The 15,332-nt window shown below is 55.8% G+C and overlaps 1 protein-coding gene across 1 annotated transcript; it reads left to right on the plus strand.

Annotated features, from left to right (window-relative positions):
* Positions 1–1,301: 1,301 nt before the first annotated feature.
* LGALS12 (galectin 12) lies at positions 1,302–9,677 on the plus strand. The gene is made up of 9 exons (XM_016216355.2): positions 1,302–1,370; positions 3,056–3,144; positions 3,269–3,482; positions 4,309–4,428; positions 4,997–5,035; positions 5,686–5,712; positions 6,324–6,412; positions 8,950–9,100; positions 9,531–9,677. The coding sequence occupies exons 1-9, from the start codon at positions 1,302–1,304 to the stop codon at positions 9,675–9,677; spliced, it is 945 nt and encodes a 314-aa protein (XP_016071841.1).
* Positions 9,678–15,332: the final 5,655 nt, after the last annotated feature.

Here is a 15,332-nt window from a genome sequence, read left to right on the forward strand (position 1 = left end):
TACCTGGACAGTGTGTTAAATGCAGATTCCTGGGCCTCACCCTGGAGATCCCTCCTCAGTAGGTCTGGGGTTGGGGACCCAACATTTGCATTTCTAACAAGCTTTTAGGTGGTGCCGAGGCTGCCCTTGAGTAGCAGCTAAGAAGCCTCCCCCCCCACAACACCCATGAGCTCCCCTCTCCTAAGCAGCCCTTTCCCTTCCCCAGCACCCCCTGCACTTGAGCCTTTGCCCAGCCTGGTCCTGCCATGAGTTCCCTGCTGCCAAGTCTGACACTGGTCAGATCCCGGGACCTCCCAACTCAGGATAAAGTTGAACGGTTGTGCTGCTTTTTAAAGGGAAAGCCTTGCTGGAATTTAAACCATAACGGGACCACCTCTATCTAAATTCTAAAGGATCATGGAGGAGCTTGATAAAAATGCAGATATCTGGGCCCACCCCCAGATACAGGCCTCCCTTGGAAACACCCGCTGCTGTGGCCACCCTGTCTATATACAGATGAATAAAGGGAGTCCCAGAGAGGAGAAGTGACGTGTCCCAGGGCACTCAGCACATTAGAGCAGCTGAGCAGGAGCCCAGCTCTCCTTGGGTGCAGCTGTGTGTCCCTCACTGTACCACGCTGCGTTTCCTGAGCCTAAAGGGGCTCTCCTCCTCCTGCCCTTTTCTCACCTGCCCCCACCCCACTTTCCTGGGGCAACAGCTGGGCCCTGGCATTTCCAGCTGATGCTGAAACAGAGCCCCAGGGAACTTCACAACTTACAAAATTGAAAAGAGTGGGGAAAAGGGAAAAGAAATGAGGGAGAGATGAAAACTTTTTGCGGGGGGGGGGGCAGGAGGGGAGGAGGGAACTGGAAGCCAGTCAAAGGTGTCCAGGAAGCTGGGGGCGGGGCCACCACCCCTGCCTCTGACCAGGGAGGCCTCAGAGGGCAGGCAGCCCTGGAAACCACAGACCTTCCCTGGCCCCAAGGAGCCAGCCTCTGCACCCCTCTCTGTGACAGCTGGCCCTGTGCTTCAGACCCAGAGGGGCAGTTAGTTGGTTGGTTAGTTAGTGCAAGTTTCCTACCCTTGGACACGGATTTCTGCTAATAGCCCCAGTCCAGGCGGTGGGACTAGAGCTGGAGTGTGGCACCAGGGGTGGACTGCTGCCCCCCCCCCCCCCAGGCCGGCTCCAAGCAGCATTAGTATTAACAGCTGCAAAAGCTGCCCCAGGCACTTAGGATCCCAGCTGGGAAAGGTGAGTCACCAGTGTGAGCAGGGCTCCTGGAATCAGGATCAGCAGCTGGAGTTGGAGGCGCCCCACCCCCATGTCACCAGGAGAAAAACTGGACCCTCTTCCAGACACCTTCATCCTGCAGCCACCAGTCTTCCACCCGGTGAGCAGCCACTCAGATTTGGAACCTCCCAGGGCTCAGGGCATCTCCGTTCCAGCTGGGGCCAGGCTCCCAGATGGTGGGATGGAAAGACCCTGTCTTGGGCCTGGCTTCCACAGTATCTGCCCCCGAGCTCTGAAAAGGTCCTCCTGAGTTTAGCAAAGTGCTGACCAGCTAATTCTCACTTGGGTGTGAATGTCTGCTGAGCTCACAGGGTCCTTGCATTTTAAAAGTAGTAGAGCCTGGAGACAGTGCTGTGCCCCTACAATAGGAGGGACTGGGGGAAGTGGGTAGTCTGTTGGGGGGACACCGAGCACCTAGCAGGGAGTCAGGTGGGAACCTTCGATTCAGGGATGGGGTGGGGGCTTCCTCGCTTTCTACTCCTGCTCAGTATCCATGCAAATTTGCTGAAACCTGGCCATGCTTTACAGAAGCTAAGCTCCCAGCGGACTCCACCCTCCCTCTGAGGAGCATTAATTATCGCTTTCTCTTTACTTGGCCCTCTCTCACCAGAGCTGCAGCAGCTCAGCTCCTTACAGGCCAGGCCCGGAGCCTGGGAAGTGAGGGCCTGAGGAGCTGAGCCCAGGGGGCTGCAGGTGCTCTGGCTGTCCGAATCTCCCACACCTCCCGGTGCCTGAGTAAGGGGGTAAAGGGGCTGCCCAGGTTACAGCCCCTCCCTGCTTTTCAGGCTGGAAGCTCCCATCTGGAAGGCAGAGCTGTGGGGTCTCAGCTCTTTCTGGGTGACTTGGGCTTCTGAAGTCTGCTGGGGGTGGGAGAAGACCACGTAAAGGCTGGTCCAGTGACACTGCCCAGTGTTTACCTGCTGCACCTTCACGTTTGTTCTGCAAACACCTGTTCAGAACCCACACTGTGCCAGGCTGGGCACTGAGCCTATAGAAGGGCGGGGTGGGGCTTCAGCTCTTAGGGGCTGTGCCTCCCAGTGTAGACAGCCAGCCACGTGTCACCCTGCAAGGCAGCCGGCCAAGGGCCAAGCCAGCCAGACCAGCAAAGTGTTCTGGAGCAAGGGGAGGGGAGAAACAATTCAGGCACCAAGGGGTATGGTGCTTGAGACTTTGTTGGTGGGTGTTGGAGAAGGTGTCAGGAGCCTCGAAAGTCAAGTTGGATTTCCCAGGGTGTAGGGATAGCGGAGGAAACAGCCCCAGGGAAGGCAGCGAGCTGTAAAAGTGTGCGTTGTGTTTTAAGAATGCCAGGCAGCTTCTAGGCCATTGTCAGTATCTCTCCAAGCTTCCACATCAGGGTCCGCGCTCAGGTCCCAACTTGTCCATCCTTCTGTATCCCAGTTCCCAGGCCCTGGCCAGTCACCAGTCCTCAGGAAGCCTCGAAAACAGGCTTCTGGAAGCCAGGGTGGCATCCAGGGGGCAGCGAGCCTCACTGGGGACACTACTGTGCCCTAGGAGCTGGGGAGAGGGGCTGGGCTGGGCTCCAGCAGGTGGCAGAACTGAATTTGGCTTCCCCAGGGCAATGTGGCTTTGACATGTGAGGGTCCAAGAAAGGGGAATAGGTAGAAGACCACATTTCAGAGAAAACGAATTTTCCCCACAGGACATTTTCTGTTTGGGGCGGGAGAATCGAGTTTTCTTGCTCTCCTTCCCTCCCCACCCCTCTGACATAGGGGTCCCTTGGCCTTTCCTCCAGCCATGTAAGGATGGGTTTCTCCCCTTGTCCAGGTGGTTCCTTATGTCACAACAATTTTTGGTGGCTTACGCGCAGGGAAGATGGTCATGCTGCAGGGAGTGGTCCCGCTCCACGCGCGCAGGTGAGGGCAATGCTCCGGGGGTGCTGGGCTCAGCCCCAGCGGCTCCAGCTGGGGGCTCCCCTCTGCCTGCGGGGCCTCTGGGGGCCTCTGACAGAGGTGCCCTTCAGAGCCTCCCCTCCCCCAGGTTCCAGGTGGACTTCCAGTGCGGCTGCAGCCTGCACCCCCGGCCAGACATCGCCATCCACTTCAACCCGCGCTTCCACACCACCCAGCCCCACGTCATCTGCAACACCCTGCACCAGGGGCGCTGGCAGGCCGAGGCCCGGTGGCCCCGCCTGGCCCTGCAGAGGGGAGCCAGCTTCCTCACCCTCTTTCTCTTTGGAAATGAGGAGATGAAGGTGAGCGAATGGCTATCCGGGCCTCTAGAACTTGGTCCTTCCGCCCCTCCTTCCTTCTGTTGAGTCCCCATGTCACTGTGTGAAAGGGAATGGGGGAGGGGTCAAGTGCAGAGAGGACTGAGGAGCTGCCAAGCCCAGTTCCACGTCGCCCTGGGCCCGAGAGGCCTGATATACCTGGCAGCAAGACAGCTCTCTGGCGCCTGGCCCTGGGGAGGGTGCCACCACCGCGGTCACAGTATGTCTAGAGTGCCCGCTATGTGCCCGGCACTGTTCTAAGCCCCTAAATTTCAGCTCATGGAATCCTCCGAACAGCCCATGAGGAAGGTGCTTCGTTTTCCCCACCCCACAGCTGAGGGGGCAGGGGCAGGGGGCAGGGAGAGAGGACGTGACCCCAAGGCTTTCCCTGCTGATGGGACCTCCTGCCAGAAGGACAAGGGGGGGGGTTGGCAGTGGAGGGAGAGGCCATGGGAGAGGGATCCACACAGCCTCCTGGGCCTCGGTTTCCTCCCCCATGGACCGGTTGTGGTGATGGCCGGCTTCTGGCAGGTCTGCAGAGAGGGACCACATGGGGAAGCGCTGTGTCAGGGCCAGAGGGGGGCGTTGGAAGGTGCCTTGGGTCCAAGGCCAGTTCTGCCATCTGCCAGCTCTGCCACCTCAGGAAGGGCACATGGGTTCTCCAGGCCTCGGGCACCCGTCTGCAAAATGTACCTGCTCCATAGAGTTGGGATGGAGGCGAATGGGGACATTTCCAGGCAGGAGTGCTCACAGGTGCCTGGCAGGAGCTCAGCGACCACGAGCTGCGCTGAGGCAGCCCCTGCGTCTCCAGGTGAGTGTGAACGGAAAACACTTCCTCCGCTACCGCTACCGCCTCCCGCTGTCTCGTGTGGACACCCTGGGCATATTTGGTGACATCCTGGTCAAGGCTGTTGGATTCCTGAACATCAACGTAAGTTTCCATGGGGCCAAGGCCTGGGTGGCACTGGCCTCTGACTTCCTCTGACCCCTGGACAGGCCCGGGACCCCCTCCTGCCCCAGACAAGCCCTGTCACTGAAGTTATGGCCAAGTTCCATCGAGGTGTCAGACATGAGTGGGGTGAGGGAAGAGAAGCTGACTAGCGAAGGGGCCAGAGAACCCTGGACAGAAGTCTGTCCTGGGTGTGGGGTTGGTCAGTGCGGAGGAGCAATGGCCAGGAGGTGAGTCACTTAGAGACTTGGCGCTGTGGGGCCCAGACATAGCAGCTGGCTGTCACTCCCACCCGAGGAGCTTATTAAAAATGCAGATATCTGGGCGGCCACCAGAGTCTGATTCCATGTGCCTGAGACAGGGCCTAGGAATCTGCATGTTCACAGGGCCAGCTCTGAGAGCCGCGAGGAGGCCATGAGAACGAGGAGCTCTGAAGGCCCAAGGGGCCTGTGCCAGTGCCTGGGCCAGCAGGCCGGCCGGGCCAGGGGAATGGCCCCTGGGACTTGCAGTGACCCTGAATCCCGTTGTTGCCTTTTCTCTTTCCGAACAGCCATTTTCAGAGGGCGGCAGCGAGTATCCAGTTGGCTATGTGAGTCTCTTGGGAGCAAGGTGGGCCCTTGCCAGACACACAAGCTGAGCCCCCGGTTCTCCCCCCCCCCACCGTGACCTGCCCCTCGCCCGCCAGGCTGCTGCTCCCCTTGCACAGGCCCAGCTGCCCCTTCCCTTGCACCGTTGCCATGGATACGGCTAGCTCTGCCTTGGTCCCTGGAGAACCTGAATTTGCCTCTCCCAGCTCATCTCCAGGGCCAGCTTGGGAAGATGAATGGTGGGCGGGGGTGGGGGTGAGGTGGGGGTGGGCAGGGATTTCCCCTGAAGGGGCAGGGCCAGGTATTTATATCAGAAGATCCCTTTAGATTGGAGCTTTCAATTCCCAGAGTAAGCCCACGAGGTAGCTGGGCTGGCCTGCGGGGCAGAGGGGGACATGAGGCTCAGGTACTTGCCCAGGGCGACGTGGTGAGTGAGTGACAGGCCCTCCACCCAGTTCTTCCTCCATCCAGTTTTCCAGAGCTGGTGTCTGTCTGAATTCAGGAGGATCCCACTGGGGCGCCAATCATCCACCTGTATTGTCTCTGAGAGACAAACCCCAAAGATCCCCAATTGTTAATAATAACATCAAGAGCTTCCCTTTCACTGAGCAAACGTGCATGACCTCTGCATCCCCTCTTCTTTCCTTGACAGCCTTTCCTGCTGGAGAGCCCCAGACTGGTGAGTCAGCTCCCTCCCCATTCTGGTGGAGGCAGAGCCCCCCACCTGCCTCGCCAGGGGTAGGAGGGCACCCCCACCTGGAAAACCCTTGGCATCAGGGTTTTCCCTCCCTTCATAGAAAAGTGCAGGCTGTGGGCCGGTGGCCCCTTCAGGCCGAAGCTGCAGCTCCATTTGACCTTGTCTACATCTATTCTGCACACAATTATTTGATATCTTTGGTGCCAGGCTCAGTGCCAGGCTCTAGGAGAGAGGGACAAGCCAGTCCCCAGGCCTCTAGCTGCTTACGGGCTGGTGGGGAGGCAGACCAATGAATAGCCCATTACAGTTCCGGTGCAGGATAGGGGCATACGTGGTGCTCACAGCACAGAGGGACACCAAGCTCAGCCTCGAAAGGCCAGGGGGAGCAGAGTGCAGGAGGCCAGGCTTGCAGTAGGTGTCTAATAAATGAGCAGAGCTGAGTCCCCTTCTGGCTGCAGGCCCAGAAGCAGAGACTTACCTGCTCAGGGCCCCCAGCCCCTGAGGGTGGCCCTCAAAGCTGCTCCTGGGGGGCGGCAGTCCTCACTGAGCATCTCTGTGAGTCCCCTTCTCAGTTATCTCCCCTGTTCCTTCAGGAGGTACCCTGCTCACGTCCCCTTCCCCGGGGTCTCTGGCCAGGACAGGTCATCGTGCTGCGAGGGCTGGTCCTGCCAGAGCCAAAGGAGTAAGTATGCAGATGAAGGGAGGGAGAAGCGTCCCCGAGCCAGGCATGAGCTTTATACACATTGCCTCTCTAGTCTCCAAAGCCCCCATTTAATCCCCATTTCGCAGGTAAGCAGACAGAGGAGCAGAGGAGAAGTAAGCTGTTCAGGGTTGCGGAACTTGCAAAAGGCAGGCTGGGACTGGGACCAGGGCTCAGGCTGCCTTCATGGCCCCCGCAGCCCCAGCTCTGGGAGTATCTTCCCTGCCTGTAAATGTGGTGAGGCCAACAGCCTCTCATCGCAGGTCCTCCCTGGAGCCTCAGGAAGGGCCCTTGAGAGGCTCCAGCAGAGGATCAGAGAGAGGATGCGACCAACGGTGACATAGTGCATGGTTTAGGAAATGCAGCTAGGCGGCCCCAGGGAGGCCTGGCGCGGGAAGTGAGGACTTGCAGGGACTCGGTAATCAAGTAGATGCTGCCTGACTTATCCCCCAGGGGGCGCTCCCGCTCCATTCGCCAAACCTGCAGGTTCAAAGGCAATTAAAAAAGGGTCTTCTCTTTCTTTCTTTGTTTCTTTTTATTTTCCTCCCTCCCTCCCTCCTTCCTTTTTTCCTTTTCTGGAATTGCATTGGATTTCCTGACTTCTGGGCCATACTGCCTGCCTGAGTTTGACTTGCTGAGGACACTTACTACCTGTGCAACTTGCAGGCATTGCTTTTCCTTTCTGTGCCTCAGTTTCTTTGTCTATAAGGGATAATGATAGCGCTGCCCTCAGAGGTGGTGTAAATGCGCATAAGTGTGCCAGCAGCCAGTGTTCCACACCTGGGTGGTATCAGATTTCTCTTGGTGAAGGGGTGAAGGGGTGAAGGGGCAGGGAGCCGGGAGTCAGGGGCGTGCTCTGTTCCCAGCTCTTTCTCCCCTGTTCTGTTTCTGAGTTTGAAGTCACTGACCTCACTAAACCCCTGCCCTGCATGATCCTGAATTCTGTGGCAAGCACAACCCTGGATAGCATGCACCTCCAAAGCCAGGCCCAACTGGGCTGGATTTCTGATTTTCCCTCTTATAAACTGTGTGGTCTTGTGCAAGTCACTGCTCCTCTCTGAGTCAGGAGTCCTGAGTTTCCCCATCAGAAAAAAACAAGGAGAAACAAAATCCCAGCCCTATGGGGAAAACAAAATGGTTCCTGGTGATAAGGAGCACCTTCCCCTCTGCCTTGGCCGGGCAGTGCAGTGGTTAGAGTGTTGTTCCGCACACCAAAGGGTCACGGGTTCGATTCCTGGTCAAGGGCACAGTCAGCAGCTTCAGGGCTGTTGTTTCAAAGAAGTGGCTCTGGAAGCCCCCAGACATGACACAGAATCTGGCTGCCCTGCCTGAGAGGAGGCTGCCAGGCAGCAGAAAGGCCCCCTTGCCTGGAGTCCTGAATCCTGGTTCACATCTCAACCTGAAGCCCCACAGCTTTTACGAGTAACGGAGTCCTTTAATTTCTTGTCCCCTCCCTTAAATGAGCTGATGGGCCTCAGGCACAGGATTTCTGTGAGGAGTCCAGAAAAGCTAATGATGCACCTACTGCATGCTAGGTACTATAAGACACCTACTGCATGCCAGGTACTTGCTAAACTTCACAAACATCATAGCCTTTGTTCCTCTCAATGGCCCTGAGAAGTATTTTATAGTATTTTTGTTGTTGTTAATCCTCACTGGAGGATATTTTTTTCCGTTGACTTTTTAGAGAGAGTGGGAGGAAGAAAGAGAGGGAGAAACATCGATGTGAGAGAGACACATCGATTGGTTGCCTCCCACATGCACCCTAACTGGGCCAGGGATCAAGCCTGCAACCAAGGTGTGTGCCCTTGACCAGGAATCTAACCCATGACCCTTTGGTCCACGGGCCGATGCTCTAACCACTGAGCAAAACCAGCTAGGGCTATAGTATTTTTAAAATTATTTTATAGTAGTATTTTTTAAACAATAGGTATGATTTGAGTGCTATTGTACAGTGGCTGCTTTTCTAAGCATTTTGAGTTAAATGTGTAAACTCATTTAATTCTCATCACAACCCCACAGGCAGATGCAGCACTGTTATTCCCACATTACAGATGAGGAAACTGAGGCACGGAGACATTGACTTGCCCAGGGTCACAGGACTAGAAAGTGGCAGAGCCAGGATTGAATCCGAACAGCCTCACTCTAACCCCTGTGCTGTTTGCAAAACACTTACAACACCGGGCACATATGCTCAGTAAATGTTAGCTATCACTAATACCATAATTATGCCCATTTTGAAGAGGAGAAACTGAGGCTCGGGGGTGGTCATTTGCTCCCCCATGATCCTGTAGCCAGTGAGTGGCGATGTGGGGATTCAGTCTCAGGTGTGAGGCTCAAGCAGCTATTTCCACTCTGAGCTGCCAGGTGTCCAAGAGCTGGTTTCTGGGGGGGAATCTGCCCAATCTTCCAGCTTCCATCCCTCCCCTCGGAGTCCAGCAGCCACAGCCCGGAGGAGTCGGGGCGCCATGGCCTGGGGGCTCCGGAAGCTGAGCCCCTTCTTCGGCCCCTTCCCACAGTTTCACGCTGAGCCTCCTGGATGAGGCTGCTCGTGTTCCTGTGACACTCAGGGCCTCCTTCGCAGACAGAACGCTGGCTTGGGTCTCACCCTGGGGACGGAAGAAGCTGATCCTGGCCCCCTTTCTATTCTACCCACAGCGGTTCTTCGAGGTGGGTCAGAGCCAAGCATTTCCATCTGGGACACTGAAGGGGGGAGAGTGTTCCAGGGAGAACCTCCATACCAGGGTTCTCAACCCTCTACACTGGTGCCAGGTGTCCCATGCCCAGAAACCCAGGTTTAATCGATCGGGTGTGGGCCCTGGCACCAGGGTTACCAGAAAGCCCCCCTAAAGATTCCAGTCAGGGTTGAGAACCTCTCCTCCAAGGAAGCAGCCTCTGTTACAGATGGTGAAACTGAGGCCCAGAGCCGAGAAGATCCTCGTGGAAGGGCTGGTGACCAGCTGGGCCCTAGTCTGTTCGGTTGCAGAACTGGGTGCTCCACCGGCCCAGTGTGAAGGGAATAGGGCTCCCTGGGTAGGGCATTGGGCAGGGGCGGAGGGTCCATCAGGAAGCCTACAGGCTTCACGCCGTCCGTTGCCAGGTTCTGCTCCTGTGCCAGGAAGGAGAGCTGAAGCTGGCACTCAATGGGCAGGGCCTGGGGGCCACCAGCCTGAAGCAGCAGGCCCTGGAGCGGCTGCGGGAACTGCGGATCAGCGGCACCATCCAGCTGTACTGCGTGCACTACTGAGGAGGGACCCAGAGAAGAGGAGAGGCCCACACCAGGGCCCCACGGTCTGCCCCCCTTACAGTGCCCACCTGTCACCACCACTCCAGGCCTGGCTCACTTCTGGAGCTATGACCCTGAGTCCCCAGGAGCTCTGGGCCCTGCAGCACAGGGAAGGCACAAGAGTGTGAAGGCTCCTCCAACTCCGGGCCTCCCGGTACCAGGCGCCAAGACTGGCCTCTGTCTTCCTCCAGGGCCTCGACAAGGACACTCAAAAAGAACTCAAAACACTGGCTCGGAGAAGTTAGATGTTCATGTCATTCCCATCTGACAGAACTGGAGAAAATGGTCCAGACCGGAGGCAGCTCTGTGCCCCACGGACCTTCAGGGTTGTCCCTGTCATCACCGCCACCCCCGCCCAGCAGGCCATCAGCGTGGTCTGTGTGTCTCCGCTTCCCGGCACTTTCCCACACATTTCATTCTTGTAAGAACCCGGCGACGTAGACGGGATGGCAGATGAGGCGCGGCAGACTTGTCAGATGTCACAGAGCTGGCCTGTGGGCACCGGAGTCAGAAGCAGCTCTCTGTCCCCTGGTCAGTACAGGTGCTCAGGGTTCTCCCCTGACGGTCCTGGAAGTGCAGCTCCCAGGGCGCACAGAGCTGTCCCGGGAGGAGAAACATCAACCTGGGTTCAGCTCCTGACACTTTCACAGGCTTAGGGGCCTTGGGTTTGGGCAAACCCAGTGTGCGCATGCGGAAAGGCATGGGAAATGACATCGGCCTAGCCGGTGGCTGTGAGAATCTATGAGTTGAAATTGCTTAAAGTGCCTAGTACCGAGATGGAACTCAATAAATGGTGGCTCTTACGGGTATTGTGAGAAATGATCTGTTGGCCCCATTGATGTTGCCAACGCCCCTCCCCCCAACACAAGCAGAACTGATCTGATACTGTCCCCACCGGTAAGATGCACCAAAGGCATCTCACCGGTGGGGAGAGTGTCAGAGATCAGTGGCAGCGTGCTCACCGACGTTCATGGGTCTACTCCACCCGTTCGACAACCTTCTTGGCAGAACTGATGCTCTCACCGCAGCCCGGGGTCTGGATCCTAGTCTGGGGTCTGTTGCCCGGGTTGCTTAAGACCTTCCCTGCGAACCCAGACTGCAGACTCACCTCGAGGGGGAGGGCGGCGGGTGCAGCGCAGGGGGAGGAAGAGCAGGCTGTGCGGCTGGCCCGTCTCCGGTCAGGGCCCTGCCTTCTGTTTCTCTCCCGCTGCCAGTCACTGTGTGTGCTATGCAGTGACTCGGTGCCCTCTGCTCCACCCATTAGGTCACTCAGGACACAGCGGTTCTTAGCTCCCTCCTCTGTGCCAGGCCCCTGGTGTTTGACACGTCATCTCCTTTCACCCCTTCAGAAGGCTGTCGCCTGAGCCTCCGGCAGGGTGAGCAGCGCATCCAAGTCTCGGCTGGGACGTGGACTGGAGCCAGGACTCCTCAGTCCGTGGAGCCAGGCTGACACTGTGTGGACCTTTTGCAAATGAGTTCCGTTTGGGACACATGAGAGAGGGGGTTTACCCCCTGTCCCCCAAAAAAGTGCAACTCAATTACTGTACAACAAATTCAGTCCGATAGAGAATAAAGGTCCAGAGTCTTTCTTTCCAAAGAATTTAAGCTGCCCCATAGCAAAGAACACATTACAGTTCAGCACGCACACGTTCGTGCTTCTAAACTCTAGGGCTGATACTTGAACAGAAAACCCTCCCTACTTGCCAGGCCCAGAAGGACCACATCTCCTCTCCTGTGTAGACGGCCCACTGCCCACAGCCACGTCTATAATTATCAACCAGGTCTCCAGGTGGGGTGCTCAGCCTGCCTGCATTAGAACAACCAAATGTACATGAACTTGAGCCCCTCCACCCCCCAGACAGTGGCTTCTTTGGGGGAAGGAGCAATGCTGCAGCTTCATCACCTCATGGGAAACCCAAGATGCCAGCACTTGTTGCACGAGGACAGCAGCTCACCCTCACAGAACCCCGTGCGTGGGCACTGGAGGCTGGAACCAGGGAAAGAGGCGCCACCCTCAGAAGGCATGGGAAATGGGGAGCGTCTGGGGATGTGTCTGCTGAGTACACGTTCATTCAAGCACATGCCTGTGTGCATGTGTTTGCATCTATGTTCTCATGAGACCGTATGTGCCAGCATGTTTCCAATGTAGAAGCACCGGATCCATTCAGGGCAACACTGGAAAGTCAGTCTTGTGCCCCTTCTCTGGTTGCAGACTGACCCTTGACCCAGCACGCCCCTGACCATGGTGCCCATGGCCACGTTGGGCCCCCTCCTTGGAGCCCCTTCTGGCCTGGGATGCCGCATAGCTGATGTCCTGAGAGATGAGATTGAAGGGATCTTACTGTGACCAACAGGCAGCTCGGCCAGGGACGAGGGCCTTGTGGGGTGACACAGCTGTAAGCAGTGGGGTGGTCACCTGCCATCAGCCCTTTAGCCAATACAACAACCTGAGGAGGAGGCACAGTAGCCCCTTGTTCAGGTGCAGGAGCCAGAGTTCCCAGAGGGAGATGACTTGCACATCTTGCCACTTGTGCGAAGTCTGAGCTGAGTCTTTTCTCTGCCCACACCTCCCACTAAGCACCCCATGGCCCTGCCTCTCCCTTCTGCACCCCACTCCTCGTTGTCACTGTTTCACTGCAGATGCAAGAATTAATGCTTTTTTTGTCCGGCCGGTGTGGCTCAGTGGTTGATCCAGGAGATCGCAGTTCCATTCCCGGTCAGGGCACATGCCCCGGCTGCGGGCTCCATCCCCAGCAGGGGACGTCCAGGAGGCCTCCGATCAATGACTCATCATTGATGTTTCTATCTCTCTCTCCCTCTCCCTTCCTCTCTCTCTGAAATCAATAAAAATGTTGTGTTTTTTTTAAATTAATGCGTTTTCTCTTCCTCTACCTTCTATGTTCCTGATCTGAGGAATGACAGCCCCCGTTCCAACACCTCATGCAGGTTTCCCAGTCCCCAACAGGGCCATCCTAAGTCACCCACCTCTCACACGCCCCTACTTTCCTCCTCAACTTCCCCGCTGCCCTCACCACCTGCATCCAACCACAAAGTCCACTCACTGCTGACTCTAGAAGTTTCTTCTGAATTCACTTCCTTGTCCATCTCCCTGCCTCAGTGGCCCCCACGGTTTCCTGACCAGCCCCCTGCCTCCTGTCCCTACCACTCCATGTCCAGTCTCCCCAAGACCCACGGTGGCCTTCCCAAAGCCCCCATCTGGCCAGGACCATCCTGGTCTTAGGGCACAGGCATGCCCCTGGGCAGCTCGCAGGCCCCTCCTGCCAACCCTTCCTCGCCCCCCCCCCCCCCCCCCCCCCCGCTCCCCAGGCTGACTGAAGGACTTGCCCTTTCCCTCACCACACAGCTCACTCCGCCTCTGCTCCTCGGCCCAGCCCCTTCTCTGCCCCCCTTCCCCACACCCACTCCTCCCCTCCCCCATCAGACAGACACCCCTCCTCTGAGAAGCTGCCCTGAAGGCCCCAGCCTGGCTCAGCTGCCACTCTCTGGGCCCGGGCCCCGGCCCTCCACCTCTCCCCACATGGACCATGTTCTGCTGCGGTTCCCTGGCCTGTCTGCCACCACCCTGCTCCCCACCCAGCCGCTTTTATCTGAGCCACGGAAAGGCAGGTGTGAGAGACAGTGATCAGTAGAGACTGTCAAACGCGCAGGAACAAGTGCCTTTGTTCTGGGCTGATGCTTCGCATTTCTCCTCAAGGCCATAACCCTCCTGCGGGCGAGCTTCCCAGAAAGATAAGGACCTGTTTTCAGTTCCTGGCAGAAAGGTTTCTTTCGTTTTCAAGGGGATTTCTGCGATTCTGAGGAAGCTTGCTACCCAACCCCTTCAGAGTCTGTTTGTTGTTTGCTGGCCTTTCCTACATTTCCCCCTTTTTGTTTTTGCCGAATTTGATGAAGCAGGATAGAGAAGGCAGCTGCTTTCTGCTGTCCTTTGGTGATTACGTTTTGCGATTGGCGAGCTCCTCTCCGGACTGTGTATAGGAAACAAAAAGCAAAACAGCGAATGGAAATTCCAGCCACACCTCCTCCCACTGCTTTAAGACTATTGAGAGGATTTAATTTTTGTAAACCTTCCTGCAGCCCTTGTATTAAATCGGTCCCAGAAGCTAGTTGTAGTTGATTTTGAAAAGTAGTAGAAATATGTTTTTGTAATTCCCCAATTTCTTCAGTCATGTTATGTGAGTGGTATATCAAGTGTTTTCGTACTATAGACCAAGGAGAGTGTGTTTGAGTCCAAGGAATAGGAGTGACACAAAAGGTAGACGTGTTCCAAACACATTTAAGGTGCAGCTGACGTTGTAAACTAACTATTTGATCTCCTAACATAACTACAGCTTGTTCTAAACCCTAGTCGAGCATTAATTTCTGAGTCAGTCCGCCTCTGAGACGTCCGTAACTGCTCAGAGTCAGTAGCCACTGTTGTATATAATGTGCAGTTTGCACGCTTTGGTGCAAGGCTACTCCGGCCGTGGCCACCGTGGCAGTGAGAGCTATAAGCCCCATGACCAGGGCAATGATCATGCCAATCGTTCTTTTGCCTCTTTTCATATATTCTACCAATTGTTGAAACAACATCATGGTTGGAGAATCTTGCCAAGGACGGGACAGTTGGACCGGTATCCATATCCCAGAGCGTGCTTTCAGCAGATAAATGTCCTGTAAAGAACTATTAAAGGGGGTGGAGAAATTCACACATGTATAAAAAACAATTATGACAAGTTAGAGTATAATTAATAGAATTCCATAATACCTGCCCAATCATTATAAGACATGGCAATCAGACACAAGCCTGTGTCCAACGCGTCTAGTTCCTTGTAAATTGTAACTGAGTTCGATTAGTTGTAATGTTTCGCCATATGTTCCCATTCCAAGCACACACACGGTTTAATGCATTCATCAGCTTCCATAGGTGGGACTGAGAGGGCCCACCGATTAGATGTGGAGCACTCGCAGACATGCCCCCCCATGCCATTGGATGGTGCCATTGGCACGCGTAGATATATTACCCTGACCATCAGAAGGCCACCGTAAGTCTGAACTTTGACCCTTTGCTCGGGCAGAACCATGAGGGCTCCAATCAATGACACTCCCATAGGAAGTATTAATAAGAACCCGAGCTACTTCACCTCTACATTGTTCCCAATGTACCCAATCGCTCCAAGATGTTGCCGTAGTGGTCCGGCATGGTGGCCATTCAGGAGAGGGCAGGCCGCTGCTGCTGATGTTGCCACTAAAGGTTTTTCCCTGGAGTAAAAAGAATTTCCTCGATTTTTCGTCTTAGAAAAATCAAGTAGAATTTCGGACTATAGACACCTAGGCAGCAGTCTGTACTTTTAAGTAATGCTCAGAAACTCCTATGCATATGGTAGACCCTCTACTCCTACTTCATAAAAGGGAATAATCATCCCCTCTTCATGAGAAGCTATTGGGCCTCGAGTATCAAAAGGTCTTGGCATCCATGATGTTTCATTAGTATAAATAGGAACAGTAGAATCCCACCACCCTACTCCCCCGTTTAGGGGTGGATTAGGGGCGTATGCCCAATAAGTGGGGTTTTCTGCTTGGATAGGCGTTACCTGTGTGGAAATAACAGCAAGCACG

Source organism: Miniopterus natalensis, chromosome 11, assembly GCF_054644295.1.
Source record: "Miniopterus natalensis isolate mMinNat1 chromosome 11, mMinNat1.hap1, whole genome shotgun sequence".
Classification (NCBI taxonomy): domain Eukaryota; kingdom Metazoa; phylum Chordata; class Mammalia; order Chiroptera; family Miniopteridae; genus Miniopterus; species Miniopterus natalensis.